This window comes from Plasmodium sp. gorilla clade G2, assembly GCF_900097015.1.
Source record: "Plasmodium sp. gorilla clade G2 genome assembly, chromosome: 12".
Lineage (NCBI taxonomy): Eukaryota > Apicomplexa > Aconoidasida > Haemosporida > Plasmodiidae > Plasmodium > Plasmodium adleri (nom. inval.).
In genome coordinates this window covers 1,455,001-1,476,459 of record NC_041704.1, presented here as the reverse complement: position 1 = coordinate 1,476,459, position 21,459 = coordinate 1,455,001, and the positions used below count along the sequence as shown (strand labels likewise).

Genomic DNA, 21,459 nt, shown 5'->3' with positions numbered 1-21,459 from the left:
ATATATATATATATATTATATATAATAAAATGATATATACTTTAAAATAGTTAAATGTTATAAAAATAAGAAGAAAAAAAAAAAAAAAAAAACATATAAACTTTTATATATAATATTATATACTTATCTTTGTTATGTTGAACAATTATATAAACATAATGTACATTAGAAATATATTCTCTTGTTCTTTTCTTTTCTTTTTTTTTTTTTTTTTTTTTACGCGTTTGGATTATTTCTTGGAGGAGATTTGGGACGTAGGTTTTCTATTTCATTGGTCGTTCCCATATATTTGCCACCCACATATGAAGTTGCCTCAGGCCAAGCAATATCACCTTCAAACCAACTTGTATATTCTTCTTTATTAAATAATGTAGTATCAATATTTTTTCCTAAGGTTAACCATCCATTTCTTATATTTCGATTAGTTCCAAATAATTCGATTTTCCTTCTTCCTAAACAGAATTTTTCAATAATTTTATATAATTCTTCTGGTTTATTATTATCATATATATTTTGTTCTGTTTCTTCTGCTATAATAACATCTGTATCTAAATTTGCATGAATTAAATGAATATCATAAGATCTTCTGACTGCTCCTTTGATACCTACTAAACAATGTTCAGTAGTTCTTTGTAAATAGGAATTTTCATTATTTATTTCATTTAAGTATTTATTTTTTTTATTTTTTTCATTGATATTTGTTTTCAACCAACATATATCTTCACATCTACGATATCCCCATTTGTTTAATAAAACTCTAGCATCTTCTAGGTGTGTAACACCACACCATATAAAAAGGAATGAAGGTACTTCTGCTATTTTTTCAATTTCTATATTAGCTAAATCTTCTAAGGTCCAGAATCTATCTTTTTCATTATACATGTCATTATTTAAATCTTGATCTAAGTTAATATTATTCAATACATGCAAATTATGCATTTTCCTATCATAATATTCTTTCCATGGTGGATCAATTAATATTACATCAAATTTTGTATCTAAAGAACCCAAATCAAATGTTCTTAAATCACAACGAATATATCTAGCTGGTGTTGATCTTTTTTTTATTATATCATTTTTTAATTCTAATAATTGTTTTAATTTAGGATATTTAATAAATCTTTTATTTTCATCACTATCTCTAATAAAATTTTGGGGTCTTTCTCCTGTATTGATAAAGTTTTGATTATAATCATTTTGTAATCTTTCTCTACCATCTACATTTATATTGCATGTACTACTTTTATTATTATAATTTCCTTTATTATGCATATTATTAGTATTATCTTGAAATTTACGATCATGCTCGTTCTTTTTACCGTCTTTCAAGTCTTCATTACTGTTCATCGTGTGTTCATGTTCCCCTTTAGCTATATGCATGTCTTTATCGTAGTTAATAAATGGTGGAGCAAAATTATTCATTTGGCTGTTCATGTTAAAATGATAACTGTTATTTGGAACGCTAGGAGGACTAGGAATATTTGGAAGAGGAGGTGGAGGTACATTTTTCATAACATTAAATTTGTTATTCATATAAAAATTATTATTATTATTATTACTGTTATTATTTAGGTTATTATTTGTGTTATTATATGCAAGCATATTATTTTGATGAACATTCATCATATTGTTTATATTAGGTGGAGGAACATTTGGATAATTTTTCATACCCATAATTGAATTATATTCATTCATATTAACATTTTTTAAATTATTATCATAAGAATAATTATTTTTCACATCCATATTATTTATATTATTATTATGTATCATATTATTATTTACATTTGGGTATGCCCCATAATTATAATTATTATTATTGTTATATGGAATATTAGGCGTCATATTAACATTATTATAATTCATTGGAATATAATTTTGATTAACATTATTTACAACATAATTATTTGCACTTGTATAGTTCTTATTTATAAAAGGATAATTTGATGCTCCTAAATTACTTGGCTGTTTATTATAAGAAGAATTATTATTTATAAAGTTCTGATTATATGTGGAATTGACCATTTTACTTCCTCGATTGTTATTATAAGGTATAGAAGGAGAAGGAGCAGTACCTGAAATCTTGGGAACATTATCATTTGAGTCTTCACCTTTGGAATTTTTCATTCTTCACAAAAATTACAAATAAAAAGAAAAGGATGAAAAAAAAAAAATATAAATATAAATAAATATGTAAATATATATATATATATATATATATATTTTTATATTAAAACATTGATATGTCAGAAAAGAAAAAATATATAAATATATATATTTATATATATAAATTACATTTCTTAGTATATGAAAATTCCTCATAAAATTTATAAAATCATATATAATTCTTTTTTTTATTAAATAAATGAAATGTGAAATGATATACAAATAAATATAATATAATATGAAGAATAAATTTTATACCTGTATTTTTCAAGTCACTAATTATATATATATATATATATATATATATATATAATATTTTTTTTTTTATTTTGAGTTTTAAAGAAAAATTAAAATATATATAATAATACATATATTTGCAAGAATCCACAAATGGTAAATTCAAACGGTATATTCTTATTATCAGACTGAATTTTTTTTTTTTTTTTTTTTTTTTCAAGTATATAAAAATGGAACCTTCTTATATCATGTTGATAAAAAAAAAAAAAAAAAAAAAAAAAAAATTATTTTCTTACATTATAGATTAATAATTATAAATAAATAAATATATTGTATATAAATTATATATGTTAGATTATAAAAGATTAAGTGTACATGTGCTACTCTTATATAATATATACATATATATATATATATATATATATATATATATATATATATATATATATTGTATAAGTAAACAAACTAGATAATTTTATATTTATTCCTTTTATTTCTTATATATTTTTTTCTTTTCGTTATGATGAATATGTTTAATAAATTATAAATTTACGACGCTTACTAATTTTTTTTTTTTTTTTCTTTTGAGTATCGAGTTCTTAATTTCTACACCTATATGCTTATCCCAAACTTTGAGATAATGTTTAAAAGAGTTTGCGTTTATATAAATTTCTTTTGTAAATATAAAAAACGATTTTTTAGTAATAAATTAGTAAACATAGGAATTTTAGCACATATTGATGCAGGGAAGACGACAATATCTGAAGATATATTATATCAATCTAAAGAGATAAAGGTTAAGGGTAATATAAATGATCAGAATACACAATTAGATTTTTTAAAACAAGAAAGAGAAAGAGGAATAACTATTAAGAGTGCTTATTCTTGTTTTGAATGGGATAAAATAAAAGTAAATTTAATTGATACACCTGGACATATAGATTTTAGTAATGAAACGTATATATCATTATGTGTATTAGATAAATGCATTATTGTTATAGATTCTAAAGAAGGAGTACAAATTCAAACGATAAATATATTTAGATACATTAAAGAAAATCTTCCTATATTTTTTTTTCTAAATAAAATGGATATAAATCATATAGATATTGATTCTAATTTTTTGAGTATAAAAAATCGATTAACTAAAAAAGGTGTACTTATAACATATCCAATATATGAAAATAAAAAATTAAAATATATACTAGATATCCCTTCTATGGTTTTATATTCATATCCACAGATTAATTATGGTCAAACCTTTATGTATCATTCTTACTTTTTAAAAAATTTATTAGAAGGAAGTATATATGAAAAGAAATTATGTTCTCATTTCTCTATGATAAATCCTAAATCAGATACTTTATCAAAAGAAAATAAAAATAAGAACAATATAAATATTGTTAATGTTTTGAGTGATGATATTATAGATTATATTATAAAAAAGCGAGAAGAAATTATAGAAATTTTATGTGATTTAGACAACACTATTGAATATAAATATTTAAATAATATACCAATTGCATATGAACATATAAAAAATTCTTTATCTTCATGTATAGATAAAAAGTACATATTTCCGATTTTTTCTGGAAGTGCTCTGCAATCCTATGGTGTACATATATTGTTAGATTATATAACACATAATGATAATCATAATAATAATAATAATATTATTTTTAATGAGAAGGGGAAGGAAAATAAGCATGACAAAGAGACTAGTACACATGCAAATCCAAATGAAACTCCTTTTTTATCTTACGAAAAAATAAATAAAGACAAGTACAATAATATTTATCAAAACAAAAAATGTGGTAATAACTCAGATATGTATGCATCCGATATAACATATAACCATAACAATTTTATAAAGAACAATATAATTTTTAATAATAAAAAAACATTGAACTCCATATATAAAACCATAATATTTATATTCAAATTATCAAATGAAAAAAATGGGTTCAATACATTCTGTAAGGTATTTAAAGGCAAACTAACTAAAAACGCCAAATTGATGAATCTTAGAAATAAAAAAACAGAAATAGTAAAAGGTATTTATAAGGTGAAAGCAGATAGATATATCACAACGAATAAATTAGATACTAACGATATTGGAATGGTAAGAGGTTTTGAAGATATTATTCTATGTGATATAATATGTGAGAAGGAAGATGAAATATCGTTGCATAATAATAATGATTTTTCTAGTGAAAACCAAACGGTTCAATATAATAAACAAAAGAATGAATATATTCATAGTAATAATATACAAAATAATTTCAATGAGTTATATAACAAACATTATAAAGAAGATGGAAATAATTCTACAATATTTGAAGAAAAATACTCACAGAATAATATATTCAATGGACATAATAATATATATCTTTTCAATGATATATATAAACTATTAAAAGATGAAATAAAAAATAAACAATGGTTGTATTTTTTAAAAAGTTATAAAAAACGGATTAGTAAGAATATCATAGTATGTACATGCGCTATTGAACCAAAGGAATATAAAAAAGAAAAAGAATTAAAAAATATTTTAAAACAAATATGTTTAGAAGATAATAGTATTTTAGTCTTTACTGATAAAAATAATAAATTAGTTATTGGCTCTATAGGAATATTAAATATTGAAGTTATTATAGATAAAATAAAAAATGATTATAATATAGATATCAAAACGAGTCAAGTTGAAATAGTTCAGAAAGAATATATTCAAGGATATTATGAGAATAGTATAAAAAAAGAAATGAAAGTTGGTTCAACTATTTCTACTATTATAGTTGGATTTATTATAAAAGAAAAAGATGAATTTATAGATATTCCTAGTTATATCCAAGATGTATTAAAACATGAACATATTTCACACCTCTTATCATCTGAAGAAAAAAAAAATAATAATAATGTATCTAATCATAATGATAATAATAATATAAATATTGCGGATAAGCTGGATAAAGATACCAAATTGTCATTAGATGATGATATAAATTTTGAAGAAAATAAAAAAATGTATATATCCACAACAAATGGGGGTATACAAAATTATGATGAAGATGATAATACTAACATATTGGATAATATGGAAATAAAAGAAATAAAAGAAATAAAAGAAATAAAAGAAATAAAAGAAATAAATGATATTACAGAAAATGATAGAAAAAGAAATTATTTATATAATAATATAAAGTTAGAAAATTCAAAGTCAATATATGATACCAAGGGTGTAAAAGATTGGGGTCATATGTATAATGATAATCATGACAAAAAAAACTTGAAGGATAATATAAATGAAGATGCCAATAAACAATGTATTGATGATGAATCTCAACTTCTTTGTGATAATGATGATGATGAAGATATCGATGAATATCTTTTAAACTACAATTATGATAATTTATTTGAAAGCAGTGTTACTGTTCATAAAGATGTATTATTATACATTGATGATTTAAAAAGAATGAATAAAAAAAAAAAAAATGTGTATGATAATATTTTAAATAGTTGTATTATATCTTTAAGAAATTGTTTAAGTAATGGATATCATACTAATGGAAATATTATCAATACAGAAATAATAATAAAAAACTTAAAAATATTTGATAGTTCAACTACAGCTGTAGCTAAATATGCATGTAATCATTTATATTATGAAATGATAAAAAAAGCAAATATACAAATTGTTAATCCATTATCTTTAATTCTAATACAAACAGATGAAGCATATACTGGGATCATTGTAAAGGATTTAATACAATATAGAAACGGTAATATTATACAAATAATGAAAAATAAAGAATCAGATTTTAAACTTATGAAAATATATGCAATCATTCCTGTGCAGTTTACACATAATTATTCTTCCATTCTACGATCTATATCTAGTGGACACGCTAACTTTCTTATGACTTTTTGTGGTTACAAAAAATGTTAATATAAAAAATGCGTGGAAAAAAAAAAAAAATTTTTTTTCTTCTTATTTTATTTTTTTTATAACATAATTATATATATATGTATATATATATATATATATATATATATATTTTTTGTATACATATTTATATGTGTTTCTTTTTAGTTTTAATTAAAATATTACAACGTAGATACAAAATAGAAATGAAAAATAAAAAAAAAAAATGAAATATAAAGAAAAGAAAATTCATACTTAATTAAACATATATTTGTTTCTTTATAAAAATGATAAAAAAAAAAAAAAAATGAAATAACTGAAATATGAATGAATATATATATATATATAAAAGAAAAAAAAAATTATGTATATATATAAACATATACATATTATTATTTATTGACATATAATATATTGACATATAAAATATTGACATATAATTTATTGACATATTATTTATTGACAAAAATATTTATTGACATATTATATATTGACAAAAATATTTATTGACATAATATTTATAGACATATTATATATTTATATGCAATTTTTTAATTTAAACAATAAAAATATTAATTATATGTTAATGTTCCCTCACCTGATTATATGCCCAAATTTCTTTTTTTTTTTCTTTTTTTTTTTTTTTGAATTAATTATATATAATATATAAATAAAAAAAATAAAAAAAAAAATGTGAATATTAATATAAATAAATACATACATATATGTATATGTATTTATATACTGTATTAAAAAAAAATAATAAAAAATAATTAATTTTTTTTATTTGTCACTTTGTTTTTGTTTCTTTTTATATATATATGTATTTTTTTTTTTTTTTTTTTTTTTTTTTTTTATGCACTTAAATTGAGCTTCTCATTCACTTCTTTATTTTGAAAAGTATTATCGAAATGAACCCATATATTTGATATATTTCCTCCTCCCTGTGTATTTTTTTTTAATTTATTATTTGCATTATGATTAGATTGATATGGATGTTTATCTGTTTTTTTATTTGTCGATATAACATTTGTTGAACTTATTTTAAAATCTGTTTCACATAATTGTTGTACAAAATTTATTTGTTCGTTAAATATTTTATCGAATATAATATGATCAGCTGTATGAATAATATCTTGATTATTCGATATGATAAGATCTTTAAAAAAATCAAAGGTATTTTTATCATTTAGATATTCGCTTGTTTTTGTTTTAGCCTTACTATTATTATTATCATCGATATTGTTATTTTTATCATCAATATGGTTATTTTTATCCTCAACATTGTCATTTTTATTATTATTATTATTATTATTGTTGCTGATGTTTCCATTTTTTAATATATATTGCATTATACCCTTATGTGATTTTAAAAATGTATGTTCATCATTCGAATATAATATATAATCATTTCTTTTTATTTTTTTTTTGGCTCCTTTTTTTTTTGATGTATTATTTTCATCATTTCCTTCTTCTATTATATAAAGTATATTTTCTTTATTCTTATTATTTTCTATAGATTTACATTTAGCAACACATAAATTTTTTATAAAAATTTCAACATCCTTGAGTAATACATTTTTTTCATCATCATTATTATTTTGATTAATATTTATTTTTTTGACATTATTTTTACTTTTTAATTCATTCAGCATTATACCCGTTATTGTATCCATTATATATCCTTCCATTTCTTTATGATACATTTGATTTTTTTTATTTGAAATAATTTTTTTATCTTTTTTCTTTTTTTTCTTTATTAATGTTATATTATCCTTTTGTTTTTCTTCATAATCTTCTTCTTTTTCTTCTTCTTCTTCTTCTTGTTGTTGATCATTTTTTATTTTTATTTTTGTTTTTGTTTTTTTTTTCTTTTTTTTTTCTTTTTCTTTTTCTTTCTTGTTTTTTATTTTTTTGTTCTCTTGTTGTAATATACCATCTTTATTGATAATATCCTGATTTTCATGTTCCTCTTGATCTTGTTCATTATCATTTTCTTCCTCATTATCATCATTTTTGTTTTTTTTCTTTTTCTTATCCAACATATTTTTTTGTTTTCTTTTTGATGTACTTTCTTCTGTTTTGCTAATTAATAATTTATTTTTATTATCTTCTTCATGTTTTCCTATTTTTTGATCTTTCATATTATTATCATTTTCTTTCTTCCCTATCCCTCCTTCTACAATAATACCATCTACATATTCTTTTACATTCAAATAATTATTTATAAATTTATTATAAATATCAAATTCTACATTTTCTTTTATACCTTCACTTTTCATTTTTTTGATATATTCTTTTATTTCTTCTGGTAATTCTATATTTTCATTATTATTAATACTTTTCATTTTAATAATATCTTCCACAATTATTATTTTCTTACCTACCATTTTATTATTGCTTTCTATTTTTTTTTTACCTTTTGATGTATTTTCATTTAGGTTATCTTTATCCTTTTCATTATCTATTTTGTTTTCTATGTCTTCATCAAAATTATCTTGTTCATTTGTAACATAATATGTTAATGTATTACTTTGATCCCCTTCTGTTTTATCCTCATCACATTTAATAAGCTCACCATCTTTTATATTATCCTTCTGTTGAATAATTTTTCCTTTTCTTTTCGATTCTTCTAAACTTTCGTTTTCCATTCCTAATTGTTCCTTGTCTATACTTGAATATACATGTGACTGTTGTTGATCTCCTTTCTTGTCTTCCTTTGATTGTCCTTCTTTGTTTTCTTTTTTTTCTAAGTTTTTTTTAATTTTTTCGTCAAGCGCGAAACTTAATTCTTTTTTCCTTGCAACTTCAACCTGTCCTTGACTAAAATCAATAATATTATTATTATTATTATTAATATTATTATTGTTGTTGTTATTTTCATTAATTATGATAACATGTTGAGATGGGGCATTTTTATTTTTCTTTTTATCTATTACATTTTCTTTATTAATTTCTTCATTTGTTTGTTCGGCTTCATTTCTTGGTGTGTCTTTCTTTTTTTTCTTATCTAATAATTCACTAAAATAATTTGTAATAAGGGATGTAAGTTTTTTGGAATCATCTGTACTCTTTTCATTAATATTCTTATTTTCTTGTTTATTATTTGTAGTGTTATTTTTGTTTATATTATCTTGTTCCTTTTTTTTATTTTCTACCATTTGATTGTTTTGATTGTTTTGATTCTTTTTCTTATTCTTTTTTGTATCTATAGAATCGTTTTCTTTTTGTTGTTGTTCAATTTGTTCTTTTGTCATCATTTTATTGGTATCTGTTTTATTTGTATCTGTTTTATTTGTATCTTCTTTATTTGTATCTGCTTTATTTATATCTTCTTTATTTGTATCTTCTTTATTTGTATCTGCTTTATTCTTTTCTGCTTTATTCTTTTCTGCTTTATTCTTTTCTGCTTTGTTCTTTTCTGCTTTGTTCTTTTCTGTTTTGTTCTTTTCTGCTTTATTTTTTTCTGCTTTTTTTTTGGCCTTTTTCTTTTTATCTTTATCTAATAAAGCTTCATTAATTGAAGGATAATTTTCAGAGAGTTCATTAAGATAGTGTGAATCATAATCTGCATCATTAACCACATTATTTTTATTATTATTATTGTTGATGTTGTTTTTTTTTGAGATGGGATCTTTGTCATCACTATAACTATTAAAAATTAAAGATGTAGAAACATTTTGCAAAGAATTTAAATAATTTTTACTTTTCTTATCATTAGTAGGTATATTTTTATTATTTTCTATAAGTGAATTATTTTTTAACATATCTAAAGGTAACACATCTTCACTTTTTGATTTCTTTTTTTTCTTTGCTTTAATTTTATTAGTATTAGATTTTTTATCATCACCATCAAGTATATCATTTACATCATCATTATTATTATCTTGTGCATCATAATCTATATCATAATTTTCTTGATCATTTGATTGTAATGGTATATTATCATGTGTAACACTTTTTTTTATTTGTAATATTTTATCTTCTGAAATCCATTTCGATTGTCTTTGATTTTGAAGTGGTGTATTTTTATTTGGATCTTGTTTAAATTTTTCCAAATTAAAATTTTTATTTTTCCATTCATTAAAATATTTAAAATCAGTATAATTAATATTATTATTTTTTTTATCATCATTAACAACAGTTGAATCTTCAATATGATTTTCCATTTTCTTTTTTGTTTCTGCTTTTTCTATTTTTACTAATGAAGATATATCTTCTTCATGTAATCTAAAGTTTTTTATGGCTATATTATTTGCTAAAGAATCATAAGGGGTATCATTTTTTTTATCTGGTAATTTTTTAAAATATAAATATAAAAGATCATGATATATATGTTTAGGTCCATGTATATCATCCTTTGAAAAACTATCAATCACATTTCCTAATTCATGTAAATAAAAACATTCTTCATTACCACAAGAAGAATTTTTTAAAAAAGATGAACAATATTTTGTAGTACCAAATGAAGCCTTTAATATTTTATTATCTAATGTCATTCCATCTATAAAATATATAGCATTTATAGCTTCTTTCTCATTACTATATGTTATATATGCACTAAAAGATGGACCATTATATTGAGGATTATATGCTTGAGATTTATTTATAATAATATTTAATATTTTTCCATATTTTCCAAAATGTTCATTCTTTTTTAAAACTGTTTTTTTTGCATATGTAGCTGTTATTCCAATGACAAAAACTAGATTCCTTTGAACAACTCTTATACTTTTAATTATTTCTAATAAGTTATCATATTCATGAATATTATAAATATTAGAATGTTTATATACATCAGATCTATATAATAAACTAATAGTATCCAGAGCTTTGTAAATAGAACAATCGCTACTATTATCATCATTATCATTATCATTATCAATATTGTTACTGTTATTATTATTACTAGTATTATTGTTATTATTATTATTATTATTATTACTAGTATTATTGTTATTATTATTATTATTAGTAGTAGTAGTAGTTGTTGTTGTAGTATTAATATTATTATTGTTACTATTAATATTATTATTATCCACCTGATTATTATTATTCATACAATTATTATCACCCTTATTATTATTATTATTATCACTCTTATTCTTATTACTCTTCTGTTTCTTAATTAATTTTTCATGTGTCTCTCTATTATAAATAAAATTCTTTTCATCATAACTTCTTCGACAAGCTGGACATGTATTATTCATATTATCTCTTATATAATAAAGACACCATAAACATATTTGATATCCACAATCACATGGGAAAAAATTTCTATCAGTCTCATCTAACACCTCAACACATAATGGACATATAACACTATTTGTATCTTGATCCTTATCATTATTATTTTCTTCTATATTCTTCGACAAAAAAGATTCATCGTTTACAAATAATTCATTTTTTTCTTTTACTACCAATTTTTCATTTTTTTTCTTTTTTTCATCTATATCAGATGAATTCATATTGCACACTGCATCACCACATTTTTCTTTCATTTCTTCATCAACTCCATCTATATCTTCTTCACCTTCTTCTTCCTCTTCTTTTTCGTAATTGTTATTTTTCCTACTACTCATTTCTTCAACCTTCTCTTTTTCATTCTTCTTGTAGTAATATGATCTATTGAAGGATCGTCTCAAAAAACGCTTCTCATTTCCTAACCCTCTTCTCATTTCTCCCTCTGGAAATTACATGCGTATATTTGTATTCACATAGATTTTATAATGAGCAAAGCTGGAGGGGAACATATACAAAATATATGTAACAAATATAAGTATAAATAAATAAACATATATATATATATATATATATATATACATATATATATACACGATGGTATATTTATACTTATTTATATTATTACATATAGATATACACCAATAACTATTTTATATTTTTATTTTGTTTCTTCAAAATATTGGGAACTTTCCGTTTTTTCCTTTCCTCTTTTTTAAATATAAAAATGTAAAAGCAGCAATGATAATATAAACGACGTGATGGGGAAGAAATATAAAAAAAAAATTCAAATTAATAAATAAATAAATAAATATGTGACAATAAGTTATTTAAAATATATATTTATTAATAAATAAAGCTTAATATATAAACATATATATATATATATATATATATATTATATATAAAGAAAAAATATTACAAATGATATTAAAAAAAAAAAAAAAAAAAAAAAGTACAATCTTATATATTAATTAAATATATATATATATCTTATAAGATAAATATAAATAAATAAATTCATATATATTATATATATTTTTTTACTTTTTCATATCTTAATATAAAAAAATATGTTATTTATATATATCATAATATATATAAAAAGAAATTAATTCTATCATGAATTAAAAAAAAAAAATTACGAATAATATATAATTATATATAGCAAGAGAAAAATATCCCTCTTCAAATATTACTTTTTTTTTTAATAATATTATTATATGTATTATTATTAATGAAAAAAAAAAATATAAAATAATTCCTTTTTTTATTTCTCAAGTCTAAAATTTAATTTTTCTTATAATTTTTATATATTTATATAAAAAAATATTCATATCGCCTTAAAAAAAAAATGTATATTATATATTATATATATATATATATATATATTATTATTATTATATATATAAAATATTATATATTTTATAATATTATAAATCATGAGATAGGCATGCGCGCACATGTTTGGTTTATTTTTATTTTTATATTATCTTAAAATATATTATATATGGATAAATATAATTATATAAAAACATAATTTACAATATAATTATAATATATTATATTATTTTATAGGTATATATATAAAAATATGAAGAAAATATTGTACGTATTATTTTTATAAATATATTTATTTATATATATATACATAAATCATTGTACTCATAAATTTTTTTTTTTTTTTTTAATTTACATGTTTAAAAACCCAGCGATTATTTAAAATATATTTTTGTACTACTCAAAATAATATTAAATATTATATATACATATTTAAATTGTTAATACTTAAAAAAATATTAAAAAATACATTTTGATGTCATATAATAAAGTGATTATATTATTTATATTATGTGACATAAATATATATATATATATAAATAAATAAATACATATATATATATATTCATGTGTGATATTTCTTATTATCCTTAAAAAAAAAAAAATTTTTAATCATCATAAAATATTCCATCGAACATAAATTTTATATTTTATTCCTATTGTTCATTTATTTATATGTACAATATATTATTTCGTTTATATTATAAGCTTTTTCTTTTTTTTTTTTTTCATCATCATATAAAAGAACAAATAAATATATAAAAATAAAAAAAAAAAAATATATATATATATATATATATATATATATATATATGTACAGGTATGTGTTCCATAAGAATATTTATACTGAATTATTTTACATAATTTATAATCCTTTATTTTGTAAAATTGAAAATTTTTAATTATTCTACAACGATACATGACGGTATATATATATATATATATATATATTTATGTATTATGTATGTATTCCTTTTTTTTCTTTTCTTTTTTTTTTTTTCTTTTTAATAACAAAGCAAATATGTAATTGGATATTATTTATTCATTGTCATAATCAAATAAGGAAGAAAGAAACGATTGTATATCTTCAAATATAATAATCTTTTCTATTAATGTATTATTTCTTTTAAAAGAAAGAAAAAAAAAAAAAAAAAAAAATTCACGGTGCTATCAATATATATATATATATATATATATTTATGTAACATTTCATTTAATATTTTTTGAAAACATAAAGGTTTGATTATTCAATTCTTTTCCTTCCATCCATCTGTCCTTATTTTTTTTTTTTTTTTTTTTTTTTTTTTTTTTTTTTTGTTCTGTTTTAATAAATAATAATAAAATGAAAGTTGTATATAAAAAAATATTTGCACATATATACTATTTAAATATATTTGTATATTTTCATTGGTACCAAAAAATTATGTTTTAACAGATATATATATATATATATTGAAAAAAAATATATATATATATATTAACTTTAAAATAAACTATTTTTCTTTTGGTTATATGGTATTATTTTCCTTTCGTTCGTTCATTATTTATTTATTTTTTTCTTTTTTTAACATTATATAATTTAACCACAAAGATTAATAGAATTAAAAAGGAAAAAAAAGAAAAATGTTAAATTACATGTGCACCTAAAATTCACATGTCTAAAATACAAATAAATAAATATATAAATAAATAAATGTATATATTATATATATAATATTTGCATTAGATAAAAATATTAAAATATGACTTTTATTCTAAAAGAATATATTATGAGAGGAAAATAAAAAATTGTGTATATCATTTTGTAACTAATCATATAGTTATCACAACCAGAAAAAAAAAATATATATATAATAAAATAATAATAAATTATAAATATATATTAAATGTATTCTGTTGAATATATATATATATATATATATATATATATATATATATATTTATTTAAGTACATATTTTCTTTTATATATAAATTAACTACAAAATGACGATGCTACCTCTGCATGAAGATAGTTCAACTATCAGAAAAAAATATAAAAAGAATAATAAATTTTTCGGAGGTGAAACATCTGTAAAGAATTTTTTGGAAAGATATTCTTTTACAAATAAAAAAGACAAGAAAAAAAATGAGAAAGGAACCAAATTAAATATTCTAAAATATATGAAATTATATATGAATAAACCTGTAAAACATCGTATAACATTTAATGTAATTGTATTCATCTTGTTTTTAGTTATAATATATATTTTTTATCACAAAATTGAAAATGTTAAAACAGTATGCTTAATAAGTTTAACATTATACAGTCTGTATTTCTTATTATTTTCTCTGTATATGTTAAGTACTATATTAAATGATGAATATGGAGAATATAGTACATTGAAAAAATATGATATGAATAACAATATATACATTAATGACAACGAATTAAATTTAATAAATAATAAAAATGATGTTCAACAAATAAATAATTCACAAAATAATAATGTTAATTATGTACATCAAATGACTAATGATCATAATTTTCAAAAAAAAGAAATAAAGAAAGAAAATGAAAAATTAAAATATGATAATCAAAATATTTCTAATGAATATGAAAAAAATTATATAAATCTAATGGACACTAAAAATACAAACAATGATAATAAAGGAGATATGAAAAATGAAATTTCAACAAATGAAGATTATGAAACCTTTTCTTTTGATAGTATAGGAATACCAATAAAAGAAGGATCTGAAGGATTTTTTACAGTTCAATATAATTCCATATTCAAAATATCCTTAGTATTTACTTTATTAATTTTATTCTTATATATTATAAGAGGTGAAGATACCAAATTACCCCAAGGAGACAATCAAACAGCTGATATGATGAACAATAATAATAGTAATAATAATGGTACTATTATTATTTCGTCATATGCTTATGGTATTATAACTGCTTTATCTTTTTTATTAGGTGCACTATGTAGTTCCATTGCAGGATATAATGGTATATATGTTGCTGTACGTGCTAATGTAAAAGTTGCAAAAGCAGCCACCTATTCATATAACAAAGCTTTAATAACATGCTTTAGAAGCGGTGCTGTTAGTGCTATTGTTAATGTTGCACTTGCCATTTTTGGTATATGCTCACTCTTATTATTAGTTAATATCCTATATCCAACATTAGCCTTTTCTAAATATCCTCTATTAATTGTAGGATATGGATTCGGAGCTTCCCTAGTTGCTATGCTCTATCAACTAGCTGGTGGTATCTATACCAAAGCTGCTGATATTGGAGCTGATCTAGTTGGAAAAGTTGAAAAACATATACCTGAAGATGATCCTAGAAATCCAGCTGTCATAGCTGACCTAGTAGGTGATAATGTTGGAGATTGTGCAGGACAATGTGCTGATTTATTCGAATCAATATGTGCTGAAATTATTGCGTCTATGATACTAGGTGGAAATTTATCAGAAAATGGAATCATTTCTGAACAGACAGCTAGCTATTTTGTTCTATTCCCTTTATTTGTACATTCTATGGATTTGCTTATATCTACAATTGGTGTCTATTTAGTATCTGTTAAAAATAACAATGAACCCTTTTCTACATTAAATTTGGAATCTAACACGAAAATTGTAGATAAAAAGGACAAAAGCTATTTTAATAATATAAATTCAAGTATGCATGTAGAAGAATCAGCAATGCGACCACTTAATAATAATAAAGAAGAATCTGATTTGTTATATGCAAATTATGATTATGATGTTACACCTGAACAATTAGAAAATCCTTTGAAAGCAATGTTGAAAGCATATTTTTTTACGTGCTCACTTGGAGTTGTAGGATTTTCATTTTTATGTAAACTTCTTTTTTCATTAGATAATGCAAAACATGCATGGATATATTTTTCTTTTTGTGGATTTATTGGTATGGCATGTTCTTATTTATTTGTCATTTTGACAAGATACTATACAGATTATTCATACCCAAAAGTTAAAAAAATAGCTCATGCTTCTTTAAGTGGACCTGCAACTAATATAATAGCAGGTTTATATGTAGGGTTAGAATCTACTTTTTTCCCAGTCATTGTGATATCTATATCATTATTGTTATCTTATTATTTAGGATTAAAAAGTAATATAACAGGAGATCACAATATTATAAATGGTCTATATGGTACATCTGTTGCAACAATGGGTATGCTTTCAACAGCTGTTTTCATTTTGAGTATGTCCAATTTTGGTCCAATAGCTGACAATGCAGGAGGTATAGTAGAAATGTGTAAACAACCGAAATATGTACGTGCTATAACAGATAAGCTAGATGCCGTTGGTAATGTAACAAAAGCTAACACAAAAGGATTTAGCGTAGGTTCTGCTGCACTTGCATGTTTTCTCCTTTTCTCAGCTTTTCTAAGTGAAGTATCAGTACATTCAAAGATGCCATTTTCAACAGTTGATATTGCTATCCCAGAAGTTTTTATAGGAGGTATGTTAGGATCAGTAGTTGTTTTTCTTTTTGCAGGATGGTCCTTGGATGCAGTAGGAAAAACAGCTGAAGAAGTTTTGAAAGAAGTTAGGAGGCAATTTAATGAACATCCAGGAATTTTAACATATAAAGAAAAACCAGATTATCATACATGTGTTGCAATTATTAGTAAAAGAGCATTAATCGAAACAATAAAACCTGGACTTTTAGGTGTGTTTTCTCCAATCATTGTTGGTTTAATATTCAAACAATTAGGAATATTACAAAATAATCAACTCTTAGGAGCACAAGCAATGGCTTCCTTTATTATGTTCTCTACTTCTACTGGTATACTTATGGCACTATTTCTAAATAATGCAGGAGGAGCATGGGATAATGCTAAAAAATACATTGAATCGGGTTATTATGGAGGAAAAAATAGTCAAGCACATGTATCTAGTGTCATTGGAGATACTGTTGGAGATCCATGTAAAGATACTGCTGGACCATCTATACATGTTCTCATAAAACTTATATCTACTATAACAATGGTAATATTATAAATAATATGTGTATTTTGCTTTTTCATTAAAATTATTCTGAAAAAGTCTTTATCTAAATTTTTTTAAATGGAACATAAATATTTTGTGTAACTAATAATATTCTTTTATATATTTTAATACACATTTGTATTTTATATTTTTTCCCATTTTTCTTTTTATTTTTTAGGTGATAACCCCATTAATTGCATCAACAACAATAAAGAGTGTCTATTCATGATTATTCACACTATTTTGATTGAAGAATCTTTTCATTATATAAATTCACAATTCAATTTTTAATATCAACAATTTTTTTTTGTCATTTAAATAATTTTTTTTTTTGTTAAATATTTTGGTTATTTTTTTTTTTTTTTTTTGTTAAATATTTTGGATATTTTTTATTTTTTTTTTTTTTTGTTAAATATTTTGGCCATTTTTTTTTTGTTTTTTGTTAAATATTTTGGCTGCTTTTTTTTTTTTTTTTTTATTTATATATTTTAACTATATTATTTTGTCTTTATTTTATACTTAACATATTCGTTATATATTCACATATAATTATGTAATATATAGGGAACATAATATTACCATTAAACTGTTTTAAATTATTAAAATAAGTAAATATATATATATATATATATATATATGTATTTTTCATGTGAAAAATTATTTTAATGAAATAAGGGAACATATATTTACACATATATTTTTATGTAGATATCTTGTTAATGATATTCTTCTACATGTTTTAATGCTATTGAATCATCCTTTTTTTTTTTAATATATTTGGAAATCCAATGGTAGGAGAGAAATATTCAAAGAAGAATAAATTATTTATATATAAAATACTCATAAAATTATAATAAATGTATGTCTTCATTTTTTTTTTTTTTTTTTATATTTTATTTTCAATTTATTATTTCATTTCTTAAATCTACATAAATTCGATAAAGTCACAAAAAATTTTAAATATTATGAATTTAGAAACATATATAATGTATTATAAAATATATTGCATTTATATATATACAAAATATTAATAAAATTGTAATTCCTTCTTTTTTTTGTTTTAACCTTGTTATTTCTCATTTTGTCATGAAATAAAAAAAAAAAAAAAAAAAAAAAAAAAACATTTAAAATCGTTAATATATTTATTTATATGATTATATATATGTGTATTTTTATTTTTTTTGGAGGGGTAAGTTGTGGTTACATAGTTGCATTTTTTCCACAAAAGAAACAACAATCACATATTGTCATTTGATATGCATTGAATATATATATGTATACACATGAAAAAAAAAAAATATACATATATATATATTTATATATATATTTTTTTTTTTTTTTGTATATTTTATACATGTTGTAACCTTTAAGGCACTTGTACATTTTTAAACACTTCATTCAAAAAAAAAAAAAAAAAAAAAAAAAAAAATTATTATGTTCCACTTTGTATGTATTAAAAAGCAGAAAATAATTTTTTTAATTGTTATATGGAATTAAAATAAAAAATTTCTTTTTATTGATATAAGTTTACTCATTTTTTTTTTTTTTTTAATTATTTTCTCATCATACATATATAGTTGTGTTATTTGAAAATACATTTTCAATATTTAATATATGGTATATTATTATTGTGATACATAAGATAATAAAAAAAAAAAAAATAAAAATAAAAAATGCCTAACACAAATAAAGATAAAAATGTTCGTTTAGAAAGACATAGCGCAGGGAAGACACCTGCTTATGGAGATTCAAGTGTTCGTGCTGGCACTGGAAAATACAACTGGGGTAATAAAACAAAAATAAAAAATAAAATAAAATAAAATAAAATAAAATAAAAATAAATATGAGGCAAAAGTATATATTTATAAATATTTATTTGAAATATTTTCTTTAATTTTTGATTATATATTATTCTTATAAACATACATTTTTATTTTGGTGTGTAGTATATTTGTATTATTTGTTATTTATTTATTGTAGGCAATTCAATAGACTCTACCAATGCAGAGAGTAAACCTATAGATGAAAAAGACCCAATGTATGATAGTGAAATTGAAAAAATTAACAAATATTTGAAGAAATAAAATAAACAATAAATTACTATATTTGTTTTATATGATATAATAAGTGAATGTAGGATACACATTTAATACTTGATTTTTTTCTATCCCAAATAAACATTATATTCTTAATGACAACCATTTAACATATATATATATATATATATATATATATATATATATACATATATTGTTTTATTTTCATTTTAAGTAGCATATATATTATAATTATTTTATTTGGTATAAAATAAATGGAATAAGTTATATTTATCATATATATTAAATTTTTCATTTTTTTTTTTTTTTTTCTATTTATTTGATATAAAAAAATTATTATATATATATATATATATATATATATATATATGTATATTTTTTTCTTTTTTTTTAAAGAAAATAACTCAAAGTGTAAATACTACTACTAGAAATAAGAAATAATAAAATGATAAAATAATAATATACTATAAAATAGTTATAATAAAGAAAAAAAAATTTATATCTCTCTACTTTTTTCTACATATGAAAAAAATACATTAGTCATAATAATGTACTTACAAATATTTATATAAATAACTACTACTGAATAATATTGGAAATACATACATATATATTGATATATATGTATGTATGTTTTGTTTTTGTGCTGATGCGCACACTTTTGTCATATATGTCATTAATATATATATATATATATATATATATATATATACTTTTATATAAATTATGAAATAAAATAAAATAAAATCTATAACAAAATGTTTAATATATATAGAACATGATTTAGATAAATGTATTTTTTTACTATCCTAATGAAAAAAGTATTTTATTTTTTTTCCTTTTTAATATTTACAATATAGATATAATACTTGATTCATCAGGTTGAATGAATGTTTTATCGCTGAAATCACTATCTTCTTGGTTATCATTAAATACATCCGATTCACTGCTCAACTTGCTTACTGGTACTATAATGTTTAAGAGATTAAACTCATATAAAAATTGAGCAATAGCCTTAGAGGTATCATAGTAATATGGAAAACGTATAGAAAAACTTTTGTAGGGTGGGTTCTTTTCATCTTGGAAGTAAGGAGAACTAAAAAATAAAAATAAAACCACATATATATATATATATATATATATCATGTAATATATTATTATTATGTGTAAATAAACATTCATATATACAATAATAACATTTTATATAATGCTTTCCATTTATTTTATTTTATTTTATTTTTTTTTTTTTTTTTTTTTTACTTACTTCTTAAATTGTATATATAAACATTCGTCAGAAATCCAAAGCTCTATTATTTCAGAAAGTAAATTATTATATATGTCAATATCAAATGCAATTTTTTTCTTAAGAAAAGAAAAAAAATAAAGAGGTATCTGGAAAACACACACTGTTTTAATAATATCCTGATACTTTAAGAATTCATCATCTAATTCAACATTATATTCTTCAAAGAAAGATTTTAATATCT

The 21,459-nt window shown here is 20.4% G+C and overlaps 6 protein-coding genes across 6 annotated transcripts in view; 3 read left to right on the top strand and 3 right to left on the bottom strand.

Annotated features, from left to right (window-relative positions):
• Positions 1-216: 216 nt before the first annotated feature.
• Positions 217-2,127, bottom strand: PADL01_1236100 (mRNA methyltransferase, putative; the record flags this gene model as incomplete). Its single annotated transcript, XM_028683330.1, has 1 exon — positions 217-2,127. The coding sequence occupies one exon, from the start codon at positions 2,125-2,127 to the stop codon at positions 217-219; it is 1,911 nt and encodes a 636-aa protein (XP_028539519.1).
• Positions 2,128-3,043: 916 nt separating this feature from the next.
• Positions 3,044-6,349, top strand: PADL01_1236000 (tetQ family GTPase, putative; the record flags this gene model as incomplete). The annotated part of the gene is made up of 1 exon (XM_028683329.1): positions 3,044-6,349. One exon carries the CDS (start codon positions 3,044-3,046, stop codon positions 6,347-6,349), a length of 3,306 nt encoding a protein of 1,101 aa, XP_028539518.1.
• An 830-nt stretch (positions 6,350-7,179) lies between these two features.
• Positions 7,180-12,003, bottom strand: PADL01_1235900 (CCR4-NOT transcription complex subunit 4, putative; the record flags this gene model as incomplete). Its single annotated transcript, XM_028683328.1, has 1 exon — positions 7,180-12,003. The coding sequence occupies one exon, from the start codon at positions 12,001-12,003 to the stop codon at positions 7,180-7,182; it is 4,824 nt and encodes a 1,607-aa protein (XP_028539517.1).
• A 2,888-nt stretch (positions 12,004-14,891) lies between these two features.
• PADL01_1235800 (V-type K+-independent H+-translocating inorganic pyrophosphatase) lies at positions 14,892-18,144 on the top strand (the record flags this gene model as incomplete). Its single annotated transcript, XM_028683327.1, has 2 exons — positions 14,892-17,915; positions 18,094-18,144. 2 exons carry the CDS (start codon positions 14,892-14,894, stop codon positions 18,142-18,144), a joined length of 3,075 nt encoding a protein of 1,024 aa, XP_028539516.1.
• A 1,444-nt stretch (positions 18,145-19,588) lies between these two features.
• On the top strand, positions 19,589-19,999 carry PADL01_1235700 (conserved Plasmodium protein, unknown function; the record flags this gene model as incomplete). Its single annotated transcript, XM_028683326.1, has 2 exons — positions 19,589-19,700; positions 19,896-19,999. 2 exons carry the CDS (start codon positions 19,589-19,591, stop codon positions 19,997-19,999), a joined length of 216 nt encoding a protein of 71 aa, XP_028539515.1.
• Positions 20,000-20,821: 822 nt separating this feature from the next.
• PADL01_1235600 (PIH1 domain-containing protein, putative) overlaps positions 20,822-21,459 on the bottom strand; it is a gene marked incomplete at both ends in the record, with an annotated part of 1,634 nt that continues 996 nt past the window's right edge. Inside the window, 2 exons of the mRNA XM_028683324.1 lie at positions 20,822-21,068; positions 21,237-21,459. The exon at positions 21,237-21,459 is cut by the window's right edge and continues 420 nt beyond it. Coding sequence (XP_028539514.1) covers positions 20,822-21,068; positions 21,237-21,459 — 470 coding nt within the window. The remainder of the gene's footprint in view (positions 21,069-21,236) is intronic.